The sequence below is a fragment of the Gopherus flavomarginatus genome, chromosome 3, assembly GCF_025201925.1.
Source record: "Gopherus flavomarginatus isolate rGopFla2 chromosome 3, rGopFla2.mat.asm, whole genome shotgun sequence".
Classification (NCBI taxonomy): Eukaryota; Metazoa; Chordata; order Testudines; family Testudinidae; genus Gopherus; species Gopherus flavomarginatus.
The window spans coordinates 42,293,789-42,320,975 of record NC_066619.1 but is presented as its reverse complement, the minus strand read 5'-3'; the positions used below and the strand labels follow the sequence as shown (position 1 = coordinate 42,320,975).

Sequence of the window (27,187 nt, the reverse complement as noted above, 5' to 3'; positions counted from 1 at the left end):
TATCACTAGATTATACCAAGCCAGTAACAAAAGTAAACTTCTGCCCCACCATACTGGTTAACAAGAAGTCAAAAATGCAGTTTTCTTAGACATTCCAGCCCTTATTTCAGCTCCCAGACACGACTCTATGATGAGTGGTTACTGAAAACCAGTTTCATCATATATAGGGTCCTTCTAATCTCAAGAGATCAGCCACATAGCCAGGTCAATATATAATTCAGATTTTACCCAATAATCACTTTGCCACCAATCCTTTAGTAATTAAAAACTAAAGATTAATAAAAGAAAAGAAGAAGAGAGTTAAAATGGTTAATAGATCGTATACATACAATAATTGTGATGTTCTTATATCAGGTTTGATAGCAGTGATGTTATAGACTGCTGGCTTGCAAAGTTTCTCTAGTAACTTCCAAAAGATTGGAAGATTATCATTCCATAGTTCAGTATGTTCCTTTTAGTTGTAAATCCACAGTCCAGAGAATCAGAGCAGTAAAGAGGCAAAACGGAATCGTCCCAGGAGTATTTTATACCAAGCCATGTGCCTGTAAATTTTCTGTTTCAACCAAAGCTCACAGTCCAATTTGTGGAAAGTTACTGGTACAAGATGGAGTCCAGGGTCACATGAGCACGTCACATGTCCTTACAAGGCCTGATGACTCACAGGGTAGCCATTGGCCCCTTGGAGACTGAGGCATTTGCAAGAATTGATACCTGGGCAGAATGAGTTTCTTCTATGGCCCATTATTAGAGTAATGTATCCTTAACTGACCTTCAAACTTGAATAGTTCATTCACAATGGGCTGGCTAGACTGGATGTAAACTAGCTTGTGGGTGTTACCCCAGGAATAAACCGATCTGAGATATAGATATATAGCCAATATTCATAACTTCATATACAAAGATGATACATGCATATAAACAAGATACTCTTATTTAGCAAATAGTAACTTTTCCATTGATACCTTACATTAAATACGTTTTACAATGGCAATATTAATGATATATATGGTCATATTTCAATCATATAGCATCACACCATCTGACACATTTGGGATAAATTGTGTATGAGGTCTTCTAAATTTCTTCCCTCCATTTCCTCTCAATCAGAGAGTAATAAGGAAGATAAAACAGGACAGAGCCAAAGTAATCATAGTTGCTCTGGCAAGGCCGAGGCAACTGTGGCTCCCGGACCACCTTCAGCTATCCAAAGGAGTTTTCCAATCTCTCCCTCTCACTCCTGATCTGTTGACTCAGCAGAATGGAAAAGTTTATCATACAGACTCATGTTTCCTACACCTGATGACTTGAGATATAGGATTCTATCAGAATTATTAAAATGTGGTAATTCACAGGGGTACAGCAGGTTTTTCTTAGCTCTAGAAAATGATTAATTAAGCATTAAAGGTTTGATAAGCAACTATATCAGTGTATCACTCACTTATCGAAAACAAATCTATATCCACACATGAGACATTTGAAAGATTTATGAAAGGGCTAATTAATATCTATTCACCATTCAAGGGCCCTCCACTGACATGAGACCTTAACATAGTCCTTATAAAGTTCATGAAGCCTCCCTTATAGCCAATGGGAGAATGTTCTTCATTTCATCTTTCAATTAAAACAACTTTCATCATAGCTACAACTTCAGCAAGGAGAGTGAGTGCCCTGTGAAACCCTCATGGCTGACCTGCCATTTACTGTATTCTGTAAAGATAAGATTGTGCTAATTCGCCACCCAAGTTCCTACCTAAAATAGTGACTGAATTTCACATTAATCAGACAATTAACCTGCCAGTGTTTCATCATGCACATGCAGAAGAAAATACGTTACAAAGTTTAGATGCTAAGGGGGCTTTAGTGTGTTATCTTAATAGGACGGCCAAATTCAGCAAATCTCCAGATTTACTCGTGTCTTATGGTAATAACAAAAGAGATCAAGCAATTGCTTCTCAAATATCAAAATGGGCTAGACTGTGCATAGAGGATCGATGCTTATTGGCATCTGTTCCTATTCCTGAAGGGATTAGGTCCCATTCCACGAAGGCCAAGGCAACATCAGTGGTATAGCTTAGATGCACTCCACTTAGCAAAACTGTGTAGATGTAATGTGGAGCATATGCACGCTCCCTATGTACCTTCACCTGTTCCTAAGTCCTAATTACAGTATCAGACTTTTGGGAATGGGTAGAAGAAACTAAGGTGGTCAGAGTGCTATACCCCTTTTATAACCTTGCTCTCAGAACATTCAGGAACACTGAGGGAAAGAGCAGGAGGGCATACAAGAGTGCACCAGGAGGCAATATTATCAAAAGTTTCCACCATCAGAGCTGCCCAGTCACTGTATCCCATGGGTGTGACTATACACAGAACATCTCAAAGAATTCCAGATACAGGTGAGTAACCATAATTTACAGTATTAGAAAAAATCTTTGGATTGCATGCATAAATTACATTTATGTACACTGTGATGAATTAATTTATAGAATTTTCACAATACTTAAATGATTGTATAACTCAGGAGCAGAGCAGAGAGAAGTGATTGGGATTAGCATTACACTAAAAAAAAGAGTGAAAATAAAAGTACATTTTCCTCTTTCAGAATTTTGTTTTTGCTTAAAAATGTAAAAAGTGCTACCACTAAGAACTAAGCCAGAATAAATGCACCATGTCTGAGAGATAACTTATTTAACATGTTCTGATTTTGAATTGAATTTTTCTCACAGTAGGGGTAGGAAGGTTGTATTTTAGAGTTATGAATATTTCACTTTCCCTAACCATCTTTCTGTCTCTTCCCATGAATAATGAAATCTGCTAGTCAAATGGCTTGTGAAATGTCATAATCTTTTGTCACTTAATTCAGAACTGAATATAACAAGCCCGTGATCTTGAATGACATTTGCATGGAAAAGAGAAATTCCTTCGTGATAGATGAATATTTAAGAAAATTTGCTATACCCCAAACTGACTCCAGCTCACTCAAAGACAGACAGGGGAGCTGCTTTTTTAAAAACTATACAATTAATTAAATAGAGCACCTTTTTGTATGTTATCTTTAATTATTATGATTAATTTATGTCATATCAATCACAGTGCTGACAAACTGAATATTTCACTAACATGTTATATGTAATGCAGTAATTTAATTTTAAAGCAGCAAAGAATCCTGTGGCACCTTATAGACTAACAGACGTTTTGGAGCATGAGCTTTCGTGGGTGAATACCCACTTCCTCAGATGCATGTAATGGAAATATCCAGGGGCAGGAATATATATGTGTGCTAGCAAGCAAGCTAGAGATAACGAGGTCAGTTCAATCAGGGAGGATGGGGCCCTGTTCTAGCAGCTGAGGTGTGAAAACCAAGAGAGGAGAAACTGGTTCTGTAATTGGCAAGCCATTCACAGTCTTTGTTCAATCCTGAGCTGATGGTGTCAAATTTGCAGATGAACTGAAGCTCAGCAGTTTCTCTTTGAAGTCTGGTCCTGAAGTTTTTTTGCTGCAGGATGGCCACCTTAAGATCTGCTATAGTGTGGCCAGGGAGGTTGAAGTGCTCTCCTACAGGTTTTTGTATATTGCCATTCCTAATGTCTGATTTGTGTCCATTTATCCTTTTCCGTAGAGACTGTCCAGTTTGGCCGATGTACATAGCAGAGGGGCATTGCTGGCATATGATGGCGTATATTACATTGGTGGATGTGCAGGTGAATGAACCAGTGATGGTGTGGCTGATCTGGTTAGGTCCTGTGATGGTGTCGCTGGTGTAGATATGTGGGCAGAGTTGGCATCGAGGTTTGTTGCATGGATTGGTTCCTGAGCAAGAGTTATTATGGTGTGGTGTGCAGTTACTGGTGAGAATATGTTTCAGGTTGGCAGGTTGTCTGTGGGCAAGGACTGGCCTGCCACCCAAGGCCTGTGAAAGTGTGGGATCATTGTCCAGGATGGGTTGTAGATCCTTGATGATGCGTTGGAGGGGTTTTAGCTGGGGGCTGTATGTGATGGCCAGTGGAGTCCTGTTGGTTTCTCTCTTGGGTTTATCTTGCAGTAGGAGGCTTCTGGGTATACGTCTGGCTCTGTTGATCTGTTTCCTTATTTCCTCATGCGGGTATTGTAGTTTTGAGAATGCTTGGTGGAGATTTTGTAGGTGTTGGTCTCTGTCTGAGGGGTTAGAGCAGATGTGGTTGTACCTCAGTGCTTGGCTGTAGACAATGGATCGTGTGATGTGCCCGAGATGGAAGCTGGAGGCATGAAGGTAGGCATAGCGGTCGGTGGGTTTTCGATATAGGGTGGTGTTAATGTGACCATCACTTATTTGCACCGTGGTGTCAAGAAAGTGGACCTCCCGTGTAGATTGGTCCAGGCTGAGGTTGATGGTGGGGTGGAAGCTGTTGAAATCATGGTGGAATTTTTCCAGAGTCTCCTTCCCATGGGTCCAGATGAAGAAGATGTCATCAATGTAGCGTAGATAGAGAAGGGGTGTGAGTGGACGAGAGCTGAGGAAGCGTTGTTCCAAGTCGGCCATGAAGATATTGGCATATTGTGGGGCCATGCGGGTGCCCATAGCAGTGCCACTGATCTGGAGATATATATTGTCATCAAATTTGAAATAGTTGTGTGTAAGTATAAAGGCACAGAGCTCAGCAGCCAGTTGTGCTGTGGCATCATCAGGGATAGTGTTCCTGACAGCTTGTATTCCATCTGTGTGTGGGATGTTTGTGTAGAGAGCCTCTACATCCATGGTGGCTAGGATGGTGTTTTCTGGGAGGTGACCAATGCATTGTAGTTTCCTCAGGAAATCAGTGGTGTCGCGGAGATAGCTGGGAGTGCTGGTGGCATAGGGTCTGAGCAGAGAGTCCATATATCCAGATAGTCCTTCAGTGAGAGTGCCAATGCCCGAGATGATGGGGCGTCCAGGATTTCCGGGTTTGTGGATCTTGGGTAGTAGATAGAATAACCCTGGTCGGGGCTCTAGGGGTATGTTGATTTCTTCTGGTGTTAGTGTAGGGAGTGTCCTGAGTAGATGCTGTAGTTTCTTAGTGTATTCCTCAGTGGGATCTGAGGGAAGTGGCCTGTAGAATTTGGTATTGGAGAGTTGTCTGGCTGCCTCCTTTTGATAGTCAGACCTGTTCATGATGACAACGGCACCTCCTTTATCAGCCTCTTTGATGATAATGTCAGGGTGGTTTCTGAGGCTGTGGATGGCATTGCGTTCTGCACGACTTAGGTTGTGAGGCAAGCGATGTTGTTGTTCCACGATTTCTGCCTGTGCACGCCGGCGGAAGCATTCAATGTATAGGTCCAGGCTGTCATTTCGACCCTCAGGAGGAGTCCATGTGGAGTTCTTTTTCTTGTGCTGTTGGTGGGAGGGCACCCGTGTATCAGTGCACTGTTCAGTGTTGTCCTGGAAGTATTCTTTGAGTCGGAGACGGCGAAAGTAGGCTTCCAGATCGCCACAGAACTGTATCATGTTGGTGGGGGTGGCAGGGCAGAAAGAGAGTCCCCGAGATAGGACAGACTTTTCTTCTGGGCTGAGTGTGTAGTTGGATAGATTGACGATATTGCTGGGTGGGTTAGGGGTACCACTGTTGTGGCCCCATGTGGCAGGTAGGAGTTTAGACAGCTTACAGTCCTTTTTCCTTTGAAGAGAGGTGAAGTGAGTAATGTAGATCTCCTGTCTTATTCTAGTGAAGTCCGTTTGTATAGAATTTAATTTTAAAGGTTAATTTTATGTATAAAGTGAAACATTTGCTCTTAAGTAGTCTGTTAAAGCAGAGTTCTTACAGATTTAGCTTTTAGTTTTAGTTTGGTGATGATTTAGCTGTTCTACATTATGCTGGCCACCTTCAACTCCAACGGGCTGTTCCAATATCCAAGGATCTTTGGGTACATCCCTTTTTCTGTGACCATATGAACTATGTTGGATGTTAAGAAGGGAGTGATATATGCATCATTTTGCTGACCTTGCACCACCCAAGGATTCTCCTTCACAGGTGGAATTCTGAGGAGGTTGTTTCTGCTGAGTTTAAGCCTGCTTTGCATTTGAGGACCACCACAAAGCAGACTTAGAACAGCAGAGGATCAAGGCCACTGTATAATTGGATGAATATAGGGAGCAGAGGTTATTTAGTAGTTAGGTGGCCTAAGTTCTATTCTGGATTGTCACTGACTAACTGTGTGATCTTGGCAATATCACCCAGCCTCTCTGGATCTGTGTTTACTGATCTGAGTGCAAGAGCAGGGTATTGACCTGTTGTTCTTAGTTGGGCCAAACTCACAAATAAGGATTGAAGTATGAGTCCCTTTTGTTTATCTCACAAGCTTATTGTGAGACTTACGCAATGTAGTAAAATGCTTTGATATCTTTGTATGAAACAGCAAAATTGCATAGTATTCTGAGTGTACAGAGTTTAATCTGAATTAATCATACATATCTTGTTTCAGTCCTCCTACACTAACTGAGCGTGGCCTTCCAGTTCCAAATTTTTTCTGGTACCATAGGAAAGTAATGGGACACATTTTTCTTCTGTTTTGGACAGTTTTGGTATGAACCATGATGGAATTGGAAATTCTTGTGGGACCAAAGGTCATGAAGCAGCAAAACTTATGGCAGCTCACATTACAGCAAACACCAACCCCTTCTCCTGGTCAGCTTGTAGCCGGGACTACATCACCAGCTTTTTAGAGTAAGTAATCTCTGGAGAGAGATAATGAATTGCTCCAAAATTTCATACTCTTTGGAATAAATAGTTGGTGGAGATACAGTGATTTACACTAATTCACATTCTGTAGAATGAGTAAATATATGGTGAATTACTGCTGACTTGTACGTCATAGGTAATTTCTTTGTCTTGTGGAAAGTGCTTCCTCTTCCCATCCCTCTTTTTGAACTGTTCTGTTTATAGTCTGCTGGTCATATTTAACTATGGATGGGGAATAGAGCTGAGAGGGCTTTTTTTTTTTAAGGTTAGTGATAAGGATTGTTTTGTTAAATGCGTAGTGATGTCAGGCTTAGATTTCTGTTTTGTTTTTCTGAGTTCTGGCCATAGTCTGATTAAAATACCATATTGTTTTGAAAAACAGAGTATCTAACAAGTTTCAAAGTTTGTCCTAGTAAAACAAACAAACAAACAAACAAAAAACAACTAGTGATTGAACCCTGAAGGAGGTAGAAATTTCACCTTAGTGAGATCAATGGCTGTCTCTTTGAATGATACATGGTAGTTCTTAAGAGTCTTGAAACAATTCTCCAATTACCCTGTATGAACATTAAAAAATTTTATGGCTGAATCCTGAGAAGTTCTGGACCCTGCCACTCTAACTAGCTGTTGCATAATTTATTTCAAAAAGTGCAATTCAGCTGGAACTTCTCATTGCTACATTTTCTCTGAATGTATTTAAATCAGTTGAATTATTTGCATAAGAACTACTCACACAAATCAAAGTTGCAAACTCTTACACTGTGGGTCAGATCCTTAAGTATGGTTGAGGTGCACCTAGTGCAAAACCCAAGAGTTGGGAGAGCAGAAGCAACTTTTCCACTCCCTCAATCCAAAGGATGGACAGGGCCAATTTGGCCCCTTGTGCAATTTACAACACCCCCTAGAGCTGTTAGTAGTGGAAGTGGCCACTGGTGGGACATTCCATTGCCCTGTAATTCCTAGAGCACAAGATAATCTAGCCAAACCACTCAGACATCCTATGTATGGAGGGCCAGGAGCAGGAAGTGTATAGTTATGTATACTGGTCCTCCAACAACTGGGGATTTCTACTGCAGGAAACAAGGATGGGGGCAGAAGAGTGGCTCTTAATTAACTTTCCGCTATGCTGATCTTGGGACTGACCTAAGCAGTGCAAGCAGCCTGAAGAGGGCATCGAAGACTGACCCCTATAATCTGTCAAATTTGATTGTCCTCATCCTCCATGCCTTTTGTTTTCTTTTGTGGAATGTCCTTAGATACATTTTGTGAAAGTAGGTAAGTTCATAAGACAGGATGACATACCCTTAGACATTAGAATCTTATAATAGTATCAATGATTTTTATCTAGAATTATATTTTGTCCTTTTTGCTACATAAGGATTTTACTTCTATTTTTAAAAAGAATTATTAGTGTATGTTAAATGCTAACAATGTGCTCAGTGCTGTATATGATATAAAATGAAGAGGGGTCCTCTGCCAATGAGTTTACAGTGTAGAAGACAGACAAAGAGGCAAATTGGTTGAAACTATAGTAAAGAACAGAGTAATCAAACACACAGAATCATAGAATATCAGGGATGGAAGGGACCTCAGGAAGTCATCTAGTCCAACCTGCTGCTCAAAGCAGGACAATCCCCAGACAGATTTTTAACCCAGATCTCTAAATGGCCCCTTCAAGGATTAAACTCACAACCCTGGTTTAATGCTCAAACCACTGAACTATCCCTTCCCCTCTTCAGTAACCTTCAGTTAACCTGGAGCCTAAACAAGTTCACACTGAAGTAATTGGCAAAATGTCCATTGCAGCTGATCAGAACCCTGGGGTTGCACTGTATACCAGTTCTAAAACTTACAAGATGCTTTGAAATAACCTGTAACCTTGGTGTCATTCATTTCTTTGGGACTTGTTTTCATGTACAGTGCTATAGTGAAGACGCTACTTCGCTGATGAGAGAGCTTCTCCCATTGGTATAGTTAATCCACCTCTCTGAGAAGTGGTAGCTATGTTGGTGGGAGAAGCCCTCCAGTCTACACAGGAGGCTAGGTCAGTATAGTTTCATTGCACAGGGGTGTGTATTTTTCACCTCCCTCATGACGTACATAGATGAACACGATTTGTTGGGGGAAGAATCAACATGTTTTTTGTAAAGGGAAATCATGCATCTCCAATCTACTAGAATTCTTTGAGGGGGTCAACAAGCAAGTGGACAAGGGTGAACCATTGGATATAATGTACTTAGATTTTCAGAAAGCCCTTGACAAGGTCCCTCCCCAAAGGCTCAGAAGCAAAGTAAGCTGTCATGGGATAAAAAGGAAGGTCCTCTTATGACCAGGAACTGGTTAAAAGATAGGAAACAAAGGGTAAGAATAAATGGTCAGTTTTCAGAATGGAGAGAGGTAAATAGTGGTGTCCATCAGGGGTCTGTATTGGGACCAGTACTGTTCAACATATTCATAAATAATTTGGAAAAAGGGATAAACAGTGAGGTGACAAAATTTGCGGATGATACAAAACTACTCAAGATAATTAAGTCCAAAGCAGACTGCAAAGAGTTACAAAGTGATCTCATAAAACTGGGTGACTGGGCAACAAAATGGCACATGAAATTCAATGTTGATAAATGCAAAGTAAAGCACATAAAAAACATAATTGCAGCTATACGTATAAAATGATGGGGTCTAAATTAGCTGTTACCACTCAAGAAAGAGATCTTGGAGTCATTGTGGATAGTTCTCTGAAAACATCCACTCTACATGCAGCAGTAGTCAAAAATGCATATCTGGTCGCTCCATCTAAGGAAAGATATATTGGATTTGGAAAAGCTACAGAAAGGCTACAGATTTTAGCAAAGCTTTTGATACGATCTCCCACAATATTCTTGACAGCAAGTTAAAAAAGTATGGATTGGATGAATGGACTATAAGGTGGATAGAAATCTGGCTAGATTGTCGGGCTTAACGGGTAGTGATCAATGGCTCGATGTCTAGTTGGCAGCCGGTATCAAGCGGAGTGCCCCCGGGGTTGATCCTGGGACTGGTTTTGTTCAACATCTTTATTAATGATCTGGATGATGGGATTAATTGCACCCTCAGCAAGTTCACAAATGACACTAAACTGGGAGGAGATGTAGATGCACTGGAGGGTAGGGATAGGGTCCAGAGTGACCTAGACAAATGAGAGGATTGGGCCAAAAGAAGTCTGATGAGGTTCAACAAGGACAAATGCAGAGTACTGCACTTAGAAAGGAAGAATCCTATGCACTGCTACAGGCTGGGGATGACTGGCTAAGCAGCAGTTTTGCAGAAAAGGACCTGGGGATAACAGTGGATGAGAAGCTGGTGCCCTTGTTGCCAAGAAGGCCAACGGCATATTGGGCTGTATTAGTAGAAGCATTGCCAGGAGATCGAGGGAAGTGATTATTCCCCTCTACTCGACACTGGTGAGGCCACACCTGGAGTATTGCATCCAGTTTTGGCCCCCCCACTACGGAAGGGATATGGACAAACTGGAAAGAGTCCAGTGCAGGGCAACGAAAATTATTAGGGGGCGGAGGCATATGACTTATGAGGAGAGGCCGAGGGAACTGGGGTTATTGAGTCTATAGAAGAGAAAGTGAGAGGAGATTTGATAGCAGCCTTCAACTACCTGAAAGGGGGTTCCAAATAGGATGGAACTCAGCTGTTCTCAGTGTTGGCAGATGACTGAACAAAGAGCAATGCTCTCAAGTTGTAGAGGGGGAGGTCTGGGTTGGATATTAGGAAACACTATTTCACTAGGAGGGTGGTTAAGCACTGGAATGAGTTACCTAGGGAGGTGGTGGAATCTCCATCCTTAGAGGTTTTTAAGGCCCAGCTTGACAAAGCCCTGGCTGGGATGATATAGTGAGTGTTGGTCCTGCTTTGAGCAGGGGATTGGACTAGATGACCTCCTGAGGTCTCTTCCAACCCTAATCTTCTATTATTCTATGATTCTAGGGGCAACAAATATGTTTAGGGGTATGGAACAACTTCCATGTGAGGAGATATTAATAAGACTGGGACTTTTCAGCTTGGAAAAGAGATGACTAAGGGGGGGATATGATAGAGCTTTATAAAATCATGAGTGGTCTAGAGAAAGTAAATGAAGTGTTAGTCACTCCTTCTCATAACATAAGTACTAGGGGTCACCAAATGAAATTATTATGCTGCAGATTTAAAACAAACAAAAGGAAATATTTCTTCATACAACACACAGTCATCTTGTGGACCTCTTGGCCAGAGGGTGTTGTGAAGGCCAAGATTATAACAGGTTTAAAAAAAGAACTAGATAAGTTCACGGAGGATAGGTCCATCAATGGCTATTATCCAGGATGGGCAGGGATGTAAAACCATGCTCTAAAGTGTCCCTAGCCTCTGTTTGCCAAAAGCTGGGAATGGGCAACAGGGAATGGATCAGTTGATGTTTACCGGTTCTGCTCATTCTCTCTGAAGCACCTGGCATTGTCCACTGTTGAAAAACAGGATATTGGGCTAGATGGACCATTGGTCTGACCCAGTATGGCCCTTCTTATGTTCTTATGTGATAATATATATATTTGGGAAGGACTTTTTGTAGGGGGCAAGCAGTGGCTTAGCTAATTAATCCAGTTGTTCCATATCATTCTGGAAATGAGTTGTTGACAAATGAACACAGTATTAGACATGTAGTCGTTCCAGAAACACGGAAGGGGCTATCTCTTAGTTATGGGCTTGATGTAAAAACCACTAGGTGAAATTTTATGGCCTGTGTTATGCAGGAGGTCAAAGAATAGATGGTAATTATTGTCTCTTGTGGCCTTAAAATCTATGAATCTGCTTCCTTGTCTCATGACATAATGCCTCTGTGTATGCATCCCAATGATGCAGTGGTCTTTTTAACTTGTTACTGTATCATATTGCAAACTCTTTGACTACTAGCACCTCCTTCACTCTTTTTGACTCCATGGACTTAATTCACCAGTACATGCTCCAGTTTTATGCCAGTGGACTGGAATTAAAATCCATTTTACTGACATTAAACAGGTTGATCACTATGGTGAATCAGATCTCATATTACTAATCTCTTTTGGTTTCTTTGCATTAATTCTCTACTGTCACTTGTGTTTGTAACTCCTGCCAGATTATACCATCTGTGAATTTCATTAATATCCTAAGCACTTTTTAGACCATTAAAAAACATATTAAATGATACTAGAACTATCATAGATCAGCAAAGTAGCTACTAAACACATCAGCTCCCCCAGTGCATAACCCTTTCTTTTTGATATTTCCATATGTTTCTAGTCCATGTTAGTGTTCTTTTCCTAAGGCAACTTATATTAATTATTTGATTGTGAGACATTGTATTAAATAATTTACCAAGATCCAAATATATTATGTCTACCACTTTCCCTTCATCCACCAATTTTAAAATTCTATCTTAAAAACTAATAAGGTTTTCTGGTAAGAGCTGTTCATTGTATTTTCATGATGATTTTTGTTTATGGTTCCAATATCCTCTAAATGCTTCCTGGTTTTTCCTCATAATATTTGTTCCATTATTTTATTGGGAATAGACCTTAGAATTATGGGACAGTATTGACCAGGATCAGTCTTCTTTCTTTTCTTGAAGATTAGTGGTTCATTTGTTTTTCTCCAGTCTATGAGTACTCTATCTCCCAATTTTTTATGCTTTTTAAAAAAAATGATTGTCAGTGGAATGGTAAGGGACATGCTGGTGCAAGCACCTCTTGCATGAAAAATGGCTCCAGTCTGACAAGGGCCTTTGTTTCTTCCCTCCGTCCCGCTTCCTTCCCCCACCCTTCTCAATGAGGTAGGAGCAGCCTTAACAGCAGAGGCTTATCCACTGGAGTATTCATACTCCATCAGAGAACAGAAACCAGGAAGTACAAGGACTACTCAGAGAGCAGCAGCCTAGATAATTGGCTCCAAAACTGCTCCTGACTTGCAGAACACTGCATCCAGAGAAGAAAAGCTGCTCCAGCTCCTCTGTCAGCTCCTTTAGAGTCCATCAAACCCTGAAAGCTACCAAACTGTAACCGAAGGGGCAGTGCCTACAGCAGATGCTCATCAAGCTTGGAAAGATGAGAGCACCCAGCTTCTCTCAGGGGCAGGAAGGAGACTGGGGACAAAGAACCTGTGTCACTTTTATGTTCCCCCAAGAGTAGGGAGGAGTGAACAAAGGAAAGGAAAGCACTGGGCAAACCCAGTTAAGATGCCTGTGGTCCCTTCCCTCCTCAGGCTGAAGCACTATGGAACAGAAGCCTGTCCATTGCCACTAGGGGTGGGGCCTTGTCTTCAGCTTCCTCCTCTTGTTCCTCCAGGCCTGGGTCCCCACTGTTCCTTCCAGAAACTATAGTCCGGATCATAGAGTTTTGCATTGTGCCTTTTGCACAAAGAATGAGACAAAAAGACAAGCACAGCTCCCCTCATTGCAGAGGGGAAATTGCCAAGCACTACCCTCTGAATACCACTTAGAAGATGTCAGCTCAACTAGACATTGCTCAGCAAGATTCCACCCAAGTTGGAGGATGGCATTTAGTGCAATGAATGAAGTACACCACATGTTGTGATAGGCATGTCTAGGACTCTTGGATCTTGAAAAGTGTGTTGTGGGGGTTACTGACTGTAGCATTGGAGATATGTCTGCAGGTTTTCTCTTGGTTGTTCTGACAGAGTCTGGTGCCGCTTTGAGTTGGTGTGTCCTGGTCTGTGGGAAGTTTGCTTCTGATATTGAGCTTGGAGAGGCTGGGGGTTGTTTGAAGGCCAGAAGAGGGGATTCAGAAAACATTGTTGTAATAATAATAATCTTTCCTGAACTCCCTCTTCTGGCCTTCAAATGGTAAAGCTGATATAATGCAATTGGGTTTACCCAAAGGTAGATCATGCCAGACTAATCTGATTTCTTTGAGAAAATAACTGATATTTTGGATAACGGAAGTGAAGTAGATCTAATGTACTTGGACTTCAGTAAAGCATTTAAAGACAACCAGTTATGCTGAATGGTGAACTATCGGACTGGAAGAAGGCTATTAGTGGAGTTCCTCAAGGACTGGTTTTGGGATCAGTCTTATTCAGTATTTTTATTAATGAGATTGGCACAAAAAATAAGAGTGCGCTAATGAAATTTGCTAGTGATACAAAGTTGGGTGGCATTGTCAATACAGAGGAGGATTGGAATATTATACAGGAAGCTCTGGATCACCCTGGAGACTAAAGTGACAGGAAAAGGATGAAATTCAATAGTACACAGTGCAATTAGGGTCTAATGATAAGACATTCTGTTACAAGCTGGGGGATCATCAGTTGCAAGAGACAGAAGATGAGAGAGACCTGGGTGTGTGGATAGATCACAGGATGACTATGAGCCACCAATCTGATGTGGCTGCAAAAAAACCCTATTGCAATTCTAGGATGTATCCGGTAAGGCATTTCCAGGTAGAGATAGACAAATATTAATGCTATTGTACAAGTCAACTGGTAAGACCTCATCTGGAATACTATGTACAGTTCTGGTCATTCATGTTCAAGAAAGATTAATTCAAACTGGAATAGGTACAGAGAAGAGCTAATAGAATGATCAGGGGACTGGATGGCCTATCTTATGAGAGGACAGTGTTAGAGATTGGCTTAGTTAGCTATTAAAAAGAAGGCTACTCTCTATAAATGGATCAGGAGGGTAAAACCAGAGAAGTGAAGAGCTAAAGGACAATGTTGGCACAAGAACAAATGGGTATAAACTGACCATGAACAAATTCAGGCTAAAAATTAGAAGAAGGTTTCTAACCACCAGACAAATGAGATTCTGGAACAGCCTCCCAACAGGAGTTCTGGTGGCAAATAACTTAATTATTTTTGAGAGAGTTGGACAAATTTAAGAGTGTGATTATATGATAGGGTTGCTTGTGATGGTAAGGCTTAGCAGCCCCGGGGCTCAGTTCCAAGTTTATATCTTGAGTTCCTAAAACCTCATGCTTCAGCCTTCACTCAGCCACCTTCAGGGATTAGGAAGAGATTCTTGCCTCCCCCGCAAATGTATTCTGGAGTGTTTCTTTTCGGTCTCCTTCCTCTGAAGCATCAGTGGATGCAGTGGGCCAGTGCTCTGAGGAGGCACTGCACATTCTGTCCCTTAGGTGCTTGGCTGCCTGGCTTTTGCTCCCATGCACTGGGTCTAACTGGTCAGTGTCATATGTGCGTTCAAGAAGGAACTTTTCCCTGGTCAGTGACCTTGGTTTTATTTGTTATTGTTTTTTTTTTTTTTTTGCTTTCTTTTGCAGCATGTAGATGCAAGTCACTTGCCAGGATTATCTGGGTATATCTCACTTAACAATTTCCCTCCATTACAGGGGCCTTGAGCATTGGTGCATATCGGTCCCTCCTATTCTCTGCCTGTGGCATATAATAGTCTAGTCTCTTGTGGGCTGTAATACGTTGGTCTGATTTTGATTGTTGGGTTTAGTGTGTGGGTGCTAGGTGATGCTGGGGGCCTGTGATATACTGGAGGTCAGACTAGATGATCTGGTGTTCGCTCTCAGACCGTAAAATCTATGACTCTGACTCTTATAGGGTGGAATAGGTATTGTCTATCAACCCTGTGTCAGAGAACAGATGGACAATGAATAGGGCACCCCAGACAAGAAAACAGCCCTTAGCGTGGCATTAAAAGCTTGTCCTTCGAGTGACAGTCCATATACATATTCCACTTATAGTATGCATGTGCCCATATGCCCAAGAGCAGTGTCTTTTGGCTAGCACTGTCAGTTGTTGTGACTGTGCATGCGTGCTCAATGTCCTCGTGCCACAAGCCAAGGACATAAAGGATGGAGTTAGCCAACAACACCCTCAGTTCCTTCTCACTGCTGCTGGCTCTAAGATAAAGATGCTCACTGTTCATTTTTCGTTAATGATTGGCTCTGTTTTTCCTATGTATATAGACCTATCCTAGTACAATAGATTAGGTTTTTGCCCATCGACAACATTTTTTGATAGGTTTCCTTCCATTCAAAACTTTTATATTTTTTCTTTCCTGGTACTGGGGTTTAGAAACACCTAATCCTGAATTCCCTGGATTCTAGAACAGCCGCTCACATGAGGGTGCTATCCCCATTAATGATGGTAACATAAGATGTCTGTTCTGTTTGGGGGAATCACATCTCTGGGAAATGTGCTGTGTGTGATTCCTTTTCAAAGAAGACATTAAAAGAGGCTCATTTCCAAACGTTTTAAATGGATAAATCTATGAGACTGCCTTCAGACCATAGGGTGTCTGATCCTCCTGTAATAACATGCCTATCTCCAGAAGTGCTCATGTCAGCATGTGGTCTACCCTCCCAAGCTCAGGAAAGTTTGATAAAAAACTATCTGTAAAGAAAATTCAGAGTTTGTATTAGGGAGGTGTATCCCTAACTAAGATTTCCTCAACAAAGTGAGTGGCTTCCCTGGACTGTTAGAGAGGCAAAGAGACTTTGCATCTCAGTATAGCTACTGCTGAAACTTGATGAGGTCTTGGTACTGAGGCTTGGGCACTGAACTGGTATGCAAAGATGATGGCTCCAGCAGCAGCATCTCATGTTGCTTCTTCAGCTTCACTCTTTATACCATCGAAGTGCAGTATGGCTCTTTCAGTAACAACTCTGACTGTTGCTCCACTACTGGTTATGTTGGCATTGGTTACTTAGGCACTGCAAACTCCACTCTTTTCACCTTGGCTCTGCTGTTTGTCCCACTGTTGTTATTTTCATGCTATACACAGAGAGAAGTTAGATAAAAAAAAATCTTCTTGCTGAAAGGTTGCAATGTAAAACTACTTTATTTCTTAGAATTCAAAATGATAATACACAAAACCCCAAAATGGAGACAGACAAAGCAGGCTGCTCCCTAAAACAGAGAGCCACTACTCAGCCTGCCCAACTCTAGACTGGCTGTCTGCTGACTGACTCTGATCACACACTTTCCTGACTAGCCTGCAAGCAGGACCAGGAAACTCCTTACAGACCAAAGTGACAGCCTATAATTCCAATGCAGTTTTCAAATAAACCACAACCACACATCGCACAGTACTAAAGCATGCCTGGTACCAAGGTATCACAAGAGCCTGAGTCCACATTGCTTTCTTCAGCTCTGGCACCTGTGGTACTAGGTGTGATGCTGGCAGACTAGGTGCCAGCTCAGGCCAAGGTCCCCAAGCCTCAGTTGAATACTGACAAATATATAGCTGAAATCAATCTGGCTCATTATTATTGTTAAAATAAGTATTAGAATTATAGAAACGGGCATATTTTAGACTTTATGGAATGCTTGTAAGTTGCATGCATTAATCTCACTTATAACATCTGTATCCCATATTATAAGATAATATTTAAGTATTTGCCTTGTAAGCCTCTGTAACTGTGTAAATCACCAGACAGCAGAGAGACATTAGCTAGGTTAAAATGCTGATCTGCAACAGAATGTTTTCTCTCTTGACCAAGAAGAAAGGTCCATAGACACCAGATGGACTATAGTAAAGCATTAAAGAGGACAAAAGACTTTGTTGTTTAACCTCCTCCCACCCAATGAAGATGCATCTTACAAGTGAATTCCTCCCATCAGTTGAGTTTGCAGCTCAAAGTAGAAGTGGGGAATGGAATAAACCCCCCTAACAAGATAAATTGTATCTTTTTGCTGCTTGGATAGGGGGTATCAGATTCAGATCCCTCAGGAGGTGAAGGATCCCGCACATAAAGTGACATTCTCCAGTCCTCTGCTGCTGGGAGAATATCCTTCCCATTTAATGAGGCTATAATGGATTCTGCATGAATCCTGTGGCAGACTCCTGCTACAGCAGCCCCTATGTTCTGGAAAGCAGATTAAAATACCATGTCCCTTCCATTCATCTTCATATTCTCTGCCTGGTACCCGGTGGTTAGTCAGGCATGAAAAAGGCAACAAAATAAGGCAACACCAAGAGAAGAGAAACCAAAGTGCTTGGTCAAAATAATTCTTGTTACCTGGTTTGCAATTTAGAATGATGAATTATCAGACCCTGTTGCCCAGATACAATTTTTGGAATTATGAAAAGATAATGGCATGTTCAGACAAACTACCACCAGACGTTAAAAGAGAATTTTTTCCACTGGTCACTGAGGATCACTTGATGGCCAGAACCAATCTGCAAGCTGAACTTGATATGGCACATCCCACCTCAAGATCAGTAGTAATGAGGGGAGACTCATTGCTTCAGAGGTCTTGTTTTTCATGGGAGGTTCAGAACACTGTGGAGGACTTGCCATTTTAAGGGCCAGACTTGTTACGTTTCAAAGTGGATAGTGTCCTTCATACCCTGAAGGATTCTTGAGCTATACTTAGATCCCTCAGGGTATCTACCTTAGGACAGGTTTGAGAACATGTCTTCCTTAATATCTCACATAGAGTCAAACCCAAACTCCACAGTGAGGACATGTTTTGGTCTTCTTGGGGACATGGCTTCATGCACCTTTTTAACGACAAATGTCACACTACTGCTGCAAGCAGGGCTTTGTAAGGTTGGTTTATGTTCCCACCAGATGTCATTTGGATATGTTGATCCCAAGGGTCTTTCTGAAAATCAGACTGGACTCAGCCAAAACAGTATTAATTGCATCAGCATGGCCAAGGCAATTTTGGTTTCCTAACATGCTGAATCTCTCAATCTGTCAGCCGAAAAAGTTACCTCTTGTTCCAGACCTGCTGATGCAGCTCTCCATCTCATGTCCTAGCTACTGGATGGATATCAGACCTAGAAAGATCTTGTTCCAGATATGTACAAAATATATTAGCATATAGTAGAAAAGATTTTATGAGACAAATCTATTTGGTATATTGGACAAAATTTTTCTTTTGTGTCAGCAGAAATCTACATACACATTCACAAAGCACTATTCTATCATCAAGTCTTCTGAATCAGATGCTACTTATGGAAAGCCTGTACTCCAATCTCTGTTCTCCTAGATTCTGAGCTCTCACCTCCACTGCATTGCTCCATTGCCTGCAAGTCACCATAAATGCAATATGTATATGGGTAACTCTTGAAGGAGAAAAGTTACTTGCCTGTAGAATAACTGGAGTTCTTCAAGATGTGTTGTACATATACATACTCCATCATTCCACTACCCATCCGGCTTCTCCTGTGCTTCAGAGTCCTATACCCTTCAGATTCTGTGATGGAGAAGGAACTGAGAGGCATTTGGCCCACTCCATTTTTTATGTCCTTGATGTTGAGCATGAGTACACTAAGTGTGCACACGCGTGACCATAATGGACCGCTTTCCAAAAAAACTCCAATCTCAGGCATGTGGGGGTACATGTGCACCATAAGTGTAATATGCTTATGAACAACACATCTCAAAGAAATCTAATTACTGTACCCATAAGTAACTTTTATTTCCTGTCCTGTTAGAAAATCAAATGCAGAGACACTCACTGAAAAGCAAAGGGTGGATGCTGCCATATCAGGGGTACCAAAGAGGACAATGATTCCTAAGGAAAGAGGAGCAGCTTTCAAGGATCTCTTTGACTGGCAAAGTGAAGCTCCCCTGGAAACATCCTCTGTGATCCCAGGCTTGATATTAACTTCAGTTTATGAAGCATGTACCTCAAAAATGGAAGTGGGGTAGCTACTGTAGCATAGCAATTATCCAGAGGTCAAAAATGAGGAGTTTGAATTGACTGAAACTCTCAGTTTTGGGCTCAGCTACTTGCGCTTCTGGCGTGATGTATAACTCCATCTGGTTGACTTCTGGAATTATGGCTGCCTTATTACCTCAGTGTCAGGCAGGAGAGCCCTGTTGCTAAAAGAGTGGGCAATGAATCTTTCCTCCAGACTAGCAGTTCTGCTTTTCACAGGGAGCTATCTTTCCAGGGAAGAATTGGAGAAGAGCCAACAGTCCTTAGCCACAGTAAAAAACAAAAGTCTATCCCATGAGAGGCCCAGATGGCCCCTAGGATTGCAACAGGAGCAGATCCAGAGAGACCAAGACTTTATCACCTAGGGAACAAAACCAGTTCAATAGGAAGGCAGACTTAACTGGATTAGTCCCTTTCACTAGCAAAGAAGAAGTAACAAACATCGGGAATCCCTTGGAACTTTAAACAGTCAGTCTGAGAATCAGGGATCTGAGTGCAGAGGACCAGAATGAGGGGAAGGCAGGAGAAACTCTTTCAGACCTGAGCCCAAGCAGCATTGTATCAATGAGTCCTGGACACACACACAGATATGCAAGTGAGTTCAGTATGAGATCTTTTGGCAACTGCTTCATTCTATTGCCTGTGACACATTGGCCAACTGATAAGGTGCTCAGGAGACTCTAACCTAAACAATCTCCTAAACATATAGACCATCACCTTAGTCACAGAGATCAGAAGGCCCCAAAAGTCTATTCCATCTATTTCACTGTCTCCATATCAATTGTAAATTGTCATCCAGTCCTGCTCTTGAAAAGAGTCGTCATCTTCCTCAGGATCTTGAGTTTCAGAATGATGTCAATAAAGGCAGTTATTTAAAAAGTGAGCCCAAACTCCTACACTTCATGAATCTCCAGAATATGTATCCGTATGTGCTGCTCCTGCAGTCTCATTAGAAGATGTATCTGCAATTTGCTGTCCTGGACCATCACCTTTAATACCAAATCCTCCCCTGTAGCCCTCAGAAGAAAGGTTATATGCATCATCCCATATCTGGACAAATTGTGTCAGAAGCTTCATCCCGGGTGGAGGAGTTCAGTGGTTACTGGAAAGTCATGGATTAGTGATAAACAAGAAGTGTTCTGTCAATCCCACACAAGAGACTTTGTATCTGGGAGCAACTTTCAACAGTGTTTTACGTAGATATTTCTTATGCAGGATAGAATAACCAAGGTATATAGTCAAGTCATAGACCAGAGTGTGTTATTGCTTGGAGACTCTTGAATTGGTAGCAGTGAACCTGGGAGAAGTGCTCTGTGTATGCTATTACCTATACTTTCTTCAGCACATCATCCCCTTGCACTGAAGTGGAATAGATAGATTCCCTCAAACCTTTTAATATTGCACAGGTTGTCCAAATCTTTCTTGGGTGATGCCTATCAGTGGAAAACTGCAAGAAGGATATCCTCTGGACTTGCTAGTGAGAAGGAAATTTTGATCATGGATGCGTGGGGGGTCCTATTTAAGAAATCCATTTCAGGTGGTCAGTGGTCAAAAGGAAGGGGTCTATAAACAAGCTGCAGGCCAAGGTGGTGAGGCTTGCTTTGTTGCACTTCCAAGAAAAGCTAAAAAAAATCTCAGCAATAAGAATTCAATTACTCAATGCCATAACATGCATAATATGCATCAGTCACCAAGGAGGCACAAAAAGTCAATGAATTTCCAGGGAAGCAGACCTATTGATATCTTTGGCTGAACAGTTCTATCATTCTGTCGTCAGTCCACATTGAGAAAAATAAATACTCAAGGAAAATATGAGCTAACCATCCCCACTCCAGGTCTTTGTCTGTATATGTGAAAGGTCGGACAGGCCTCAGATGGTTCTTATGGCATTCAGGAAAAGCAGAGAAGTCCTAAAATATTTCAGCAGGTACAAAGAGGAGGAGCAAAATAGATGTCCTATTAACTCCCTAGACTGTCAATCTACTACACCTTTTCCCCCTTCCCATTCTGCTTAGAGTCATGTAGAAGGTTGCCAGATCAAGAGGAGTCTTCACATTCATAGCCCCAGACTGGCTGAGGAACATGTGATATCTGGACTGGTGAACATATCTATGTTCTCCCCACCCCCATGCTTCACACCTTCACTGGCTCCAGTTAATTCTGTGATTTCTTCACAAAAAGTGATCTTTGCAATCAAGGAAGCCATCAGATTCAAAGCCACGCTCTAGGATTTGGAGAACTTTATATGGAAAAGTGAAGATGTTGCCATTGAAAGCCATGGTACCAGTCATAAGTGAATTTCCTACAACTGGTCTAGTCTTTGGCATGAGTGTCAGTTTCATTAGAGTTTAAGTTTCATTACAGTAACTATTGTGGATTTCAGAGCTTTAATGGAATGGTCTCAATAGGCTGCCACCCCAATATTGTGGCCAGGTTTCTGCAGGCAGCAAATAAGGTAAGACTAGTAGTTTCCTCCCTGGTTTCTGAATGGAATTTGAAACTGGTGATGAATGTTTTTATGGTTCCTCCTTTTTGAATATTGGAGAAGGATTTCCCAATAATTATTATGCTTAAGTACTGTTCTTATTTTTAGTGGCAATGTATGTTTAGCGATAGGAGAGCAAGGCCTTATCTTCAAGCAATAGTATATGATTTTTCATCAGACTAAGAGTGTTGTGGGGTGCTCTGCTGTAATTCAAGCCCAAGACTTGCTGGCCTTTCACCTGAACAGGGAATCCATCCTACCCACTTTCAGCCCCAACCCTAAGGTTCCTAAAGAGGAAAGACTGCATTACTTGGTTGTCTATAGGGCCTTACAGACTTTCTTAAAAAGGATGCCACAGTTTTGGCCAAAGTCTCAAAGATCTTTCATCCTATACCAGGATTTAAAGGTCCAGTGGCCTCCAAATCCACCATGTGTAGATGGATTAAGGAACTGATCAGAGAGACTTATGTTAGATGAAAAAGCAGCAAAGAATCCTGTGGCACCTTATAGACTAACAGACGTTTTGGAGCATGAGCTTTCGTGGGTGAATACCCACTTCCTCAGATGCATGTCTGTTAGATGAGAAAAGGAAGCATCAGATCTTTAAAGGTCACAATACCTATTTGCTAGGCTCTCCATAGGCAGAAAGAAGGTACTTCTTTAATAGGAGTTGCAATTTTTTCTCCTGGGTTTCTGCCCACATCTTTGTCAAACAGTACAGAAAAGGTTTACAGTTGTGGCCTTTTCAGGAGAGTATTGCAGGCAAAAATGAGTGATAATCCCATCTATACAAAAATTAACTGCTTTGGGAGGTTTCGATATCTGGATTAGTATGGAACATACTAAGAGAGAAGGTGGAAATTTTCTTAGCTGCTAATGTTCTTTTTTGAGATCTTCTGTGTCAGTCCGGGCCCCTATCCTGCAAAATTTTAGTTTCTATCTCATTGCTGAGAGTTTCAGTGCAGAGTCATAAACCAATACTCAGATTGCTACAGTTTAAGTTATTTGTTAGTGGTTATTGAATAGTGTTAGTCTAATTTTTTTCTTTGGAACTACTTTAGAAATATTCAACTGAAGGCTGATGTGGCTAGACCCTTATTATGGAGGGTATGACATCATCATAGTCTTAGTGTTCTGTCTCTGTAGAACATCTCAGAGGAAGAATTAACAGGTAAGTAACATTTCCCCCTCTTCCACATTAGTGAGTCTTAATAATGCCTTCTATTGGACCTTTCTTCATTATGGTCTGCGCCTGCAAGGTGCTAAGTGCCTCCTGTGCCTTGCCAAATGTTCTCAACTACCTTAGAAGCCAATATGCTTAAGAGGCTCTTAACCTAGTGGATTCAGGTCCTTGATTTCTCACTTTTCCATAGTATGTGGATATGAGATTTGGGGAAGTTACTCTCTTACTTAAGTAGCTCAGTGTTGCTGTTTCCAATCCACCCTATTGTTCTACATTTTGGATCATAATTGGTCTTCTGTTTAATTTAGGAACTTCTTTCTGATGCAAATATAGCCGTATATTTTTGTCCAACAGATATCTTGGTAGTTAAACTCCCCCAACGCTGTGTTTTTAGAATTCTGTGATTCAGTAGGTGATTTCCTTAGAAGCCAGTCCAGTTTAAATTATAAAAACCAATTTCTGTAATAATAGACTTACTACCTATTTTCTGATGTTGAGTTTGCAGGTAGTATGCTCTGTCTATCTGTTAGTCTATTATTAATTAAGAAAATCAGTGGTATGATGGCTCTGTGATGACTTTGGGTTAACTTGCAAGATGTTGAAGGGCAGCTGAAAGTAAATTAGGCCAGTTTGTATGTATTTTTAATTGTCTGAGAATATTGAGTAAAATTAAAGTATGTTCAACAATTGCTGGGGCTTCATGAATCACTCAGAGTTTCATTTCAATTAAGTTCCATTCCAGGTGTAAGGTGCACTTCTTTAGCCTGGCCTTTATTAACAAACACACAGCACAGCTGACACAAAATAAAAATAATAATTAAAAAAACTCCTCATGATAAGGGCAGTAGAAGAACATGAATAGAACAAAAAATGACTGCTGAAATGCCTCAGATGCTGGAGATCTATATCAGAATACCTGTCAGTTCCAAATTAAATACAGATCAAGGATTGGAAATTTCAGTCATCTGAGGTTCATGGTTTGGTATGTAAAATACTGGCCCTATGCCAAAAAGCACTCTTACCTGAGGAACCAGTGTCAAACTTAAGTTTTGATATCTTATGAACCACCAGGGCTAGAAAAGAATGATGTATTTCATAAAAAAAGGGGGCCCTGGAGATGCAAGGTATCAGACCTTAAAATCACATCTTTCTAATTACCATGTTGCTTTCCGTCTCTTCTTGCTTCAGTTCTAAGCTGTTTATAGTTGATACCATTTTAAATGTTCCTGGAGTCACAAATCAATTATTTATACCATCTTAGAGCAACTACACATCTTTGAAAAGAATATAGCATTAATTTCCCAGCATTGCTGGGTTTTAAGAGATTGACCATTACAATTACAGCAGAACTCAAGTAAAGGAAAAAGCACAAGATTGTAATTAGAACGGATGATTTTAAAGCATGAGTCACCTAATATATTTTTTAACATTTTCTTTTGGTATTGAATGTTTACTTTATAAAACTTCTCAACAGTCCCACAATATTTAAATAAAAGTTAAAGGGCCAAATCCTGAATTGGCCAGTGGCCACTAATTTTAAATTTTGTGGACTACTGAAATTTTTTATAATGTTAATATTTAGCAACAGATTGATCCCATGCTTTCTAGTCTAATATCTCACAACCTTTCAGGGCCAGAAATACTTCGGTGGACCAGTACTAATGCTTTTAGGAAAAGTAAACTTTTCCTAAAATTGTTCCTGAACAAAATGTCAAAGAAAAAAAAAGGTTGCTGCACCTTTACTCTTTATAGACAACATAATAGCTGAAAACATTGGGGAAAATAGCAAATTATTTATTAATCCTATTTAAGGAAAGCAGAATTGAGCGTTACTGCATAATCACCGAAAATCAAAGGGACGGACTTTGACACAAGACATGAGCAAATGTAGGCCAAGTAATCTACTATAATATCAGTCCTAGGTAAACGTTAAATAAAATAAATAAATAGAAGTTGGAGAGTGAGAGCAGGGGCGGCTCCAGGCACCAGCATGCCAAGCGCGTGCCTGGGGCGGCAAGCCACGGGGGGCGCTCTGACGGTCGCTGCAAGGGTGGCAGGCAGGTTGCCTTCGGCAGCATGCCTGCGGAGGGTCCACTGGTCCCACGGCTTCTGTGGACCTCCTGCAGGCGTGCCGCCGAATCTGTGGGACCGGGAACCTCCACCAGGCAAGCCGCCGAAGGCAGCCTGCCTGCCATGCTTGGGGCGGCAAAATAGCTAGAGCCGCCCCTGATTGAAAGAATGGGTTAAGGAACACATTTAGCAACTAGAACAAACATGGTTTATGCACGAGTTATTTCCTCCCTCTAAAAAAATCTAACAGACCTACCTATTTTTTTCTTGCGCAGAAGTCTAGATTATGTACAGAGAGAATGACGATAATGCTTTTTGTCTTAGACTTTAAATATGGTTGTACTCTGAAAAGTGTCTGTACAAATGGCATCTTCTTACTCAGTCTCTGTGTATATTCAGAGTCCTAACTGCTTACGCTGGTGACCAAAGTAAGTTTTGCTACCCATTTTCTCTTGTTAGCACTGCTGAACCAATAAAGATCAACTAGAATGCAGGTTTATAAACTGGACAACAAATGAGCTGAATGGAATTCAATGGAAAAAATGAAAGCGTGTCACAGTTGAGAGAAAGCATTTAGGACCCAATCCTGCACACCCTAACTCCTGTGAGTAGTCCTTATTCATGTTAATACTATAGTCCCATTCAAAATAAATGGGAGTAATCACTCTAAGGACTGCTGTCATGAGTGAGGGTTTTTAGAGTCAGATCCATAGTGGAACTGAAATGTGATCATTGCTTTTAAGTTTATCAGTGACCTAAAGCTGGGCTGTGCCTGTGGCATGGCAGAATTTATTGACGACATGAGAATATGGTATATCCAAAATGAAATGGATAATCTTCAAAGCTACTGTATTTATACTAAAGATGGCCCTAATTCATATCTAGAGCTAAACTTCCCCAAAGTTCAAGGAGAATTTGATTCAGTGATCCAACTAAAGCCCATCTTGAATTTAAATATATTGGACCAAATCCTGCAGACCATACTTAGGCCCTGATTCTAAAAATATTTATGCAAGTGTTTAACATTATGCACGAGTATTCCCATCAGACTAGTCATGAGGGTAAAGGTAAACAAATGTGTGAATATATGTAAGGATGTGTGTTAGGCTAGACTACACTGAAAAGTTATATTGGCATAGTTACTTCTCTCAGGGGTGTGAAAAATCTACACCCCCTGAGAGATGTAGGTAAGTCAACCTAACCCGCAGTGTAGACAGCACTAGGTTGATGGAAGCATTCTTCAGTCAACCTAGCTAGTGCCTTTTGGGGTGGTGGATGACCTACAATGATGAGAGAACCCCTTCTGTCACTCTAGTAAGTGTCCATACTGAAGCGGTACAACTGCAACTGCAGTGCTGCAGCTGTGCCGCTGTAGAGTTTTAAGGGTAGATATAGCCTTAGTCTTTAATAAGCCTTACTAACAGGTAAAGTATAGAATGAAAAAGGACAGAATAAGGATTCAGGATTGATCTCATATTTTTGTATATATGTATATAAATGTGTTATTTATATACATTATTGATATATGTAAACTTGATATAAAAGATACACAATTGATGCAAGGTATAATAATTTATCAATATGTTAATAAGAAAATATTTAATAGAATCAGCTAAAAGAGATTATACACGTTTACATTTTACAACAGATACATATGTGTATATTATCAATATACTGTAAAAATATGACTGAATATCTCTATAGATGCAGTGATTTCCACATAGTTACATATTATAAAAATTATAAAAATGTGCCAGTTTTGTAAAGTTTAAAACCTATTTTCAATGTTAATGTTTTTTGGTCTGAGAGCAGACTTTCCTCCAGCACTGAATGCTGATACGTAGGTGTCATTGGTTGTATGTATCCCGTGCTACCCCAGCAACTAAAAGGGTTAAAATAGGCACTGCCAGCCACTACTGATAGGAAGTCACCACAGCTGGGAGGATAAAAGGGCTGGAAAGCAGAGAGGTGGAGCAGCTACCAAAAGGGAGTTAGCGGGCTGGAGAAAGGAGCTTCTGTCTGCAGGCTACCAGAAAGCTGCCAAAATACAGCGCCCCAGGAAGGGAACGATCCAGAAGACTAGAGAGATTGCAG

General features: G+C 41.0%; 1 protein-coding gene across 1 annotated transcript in view; it reads left to right on the top strand.

The window, feature by feature from the left end:
• ADAMTS6 (ADAM metallopeptidase with thrombospondin type 1 motif 6) overlaps positions 1-27,187 on the top strand; it is a 324,965-nt gene that overhangs the window by 161,180 nt on the left and 136,598 nt on the right. Inside the window, exon 10 of the mRNA XM_050947192.1 lies at positions 6,534-6,680. Coding sequence (XP_050803149.1) covers positions 6,534-6,680 — 147 coding nt within the window. The remainder of the gene's footprint in view (positions 1-6,533; positions 6,681-27,187) is intronic.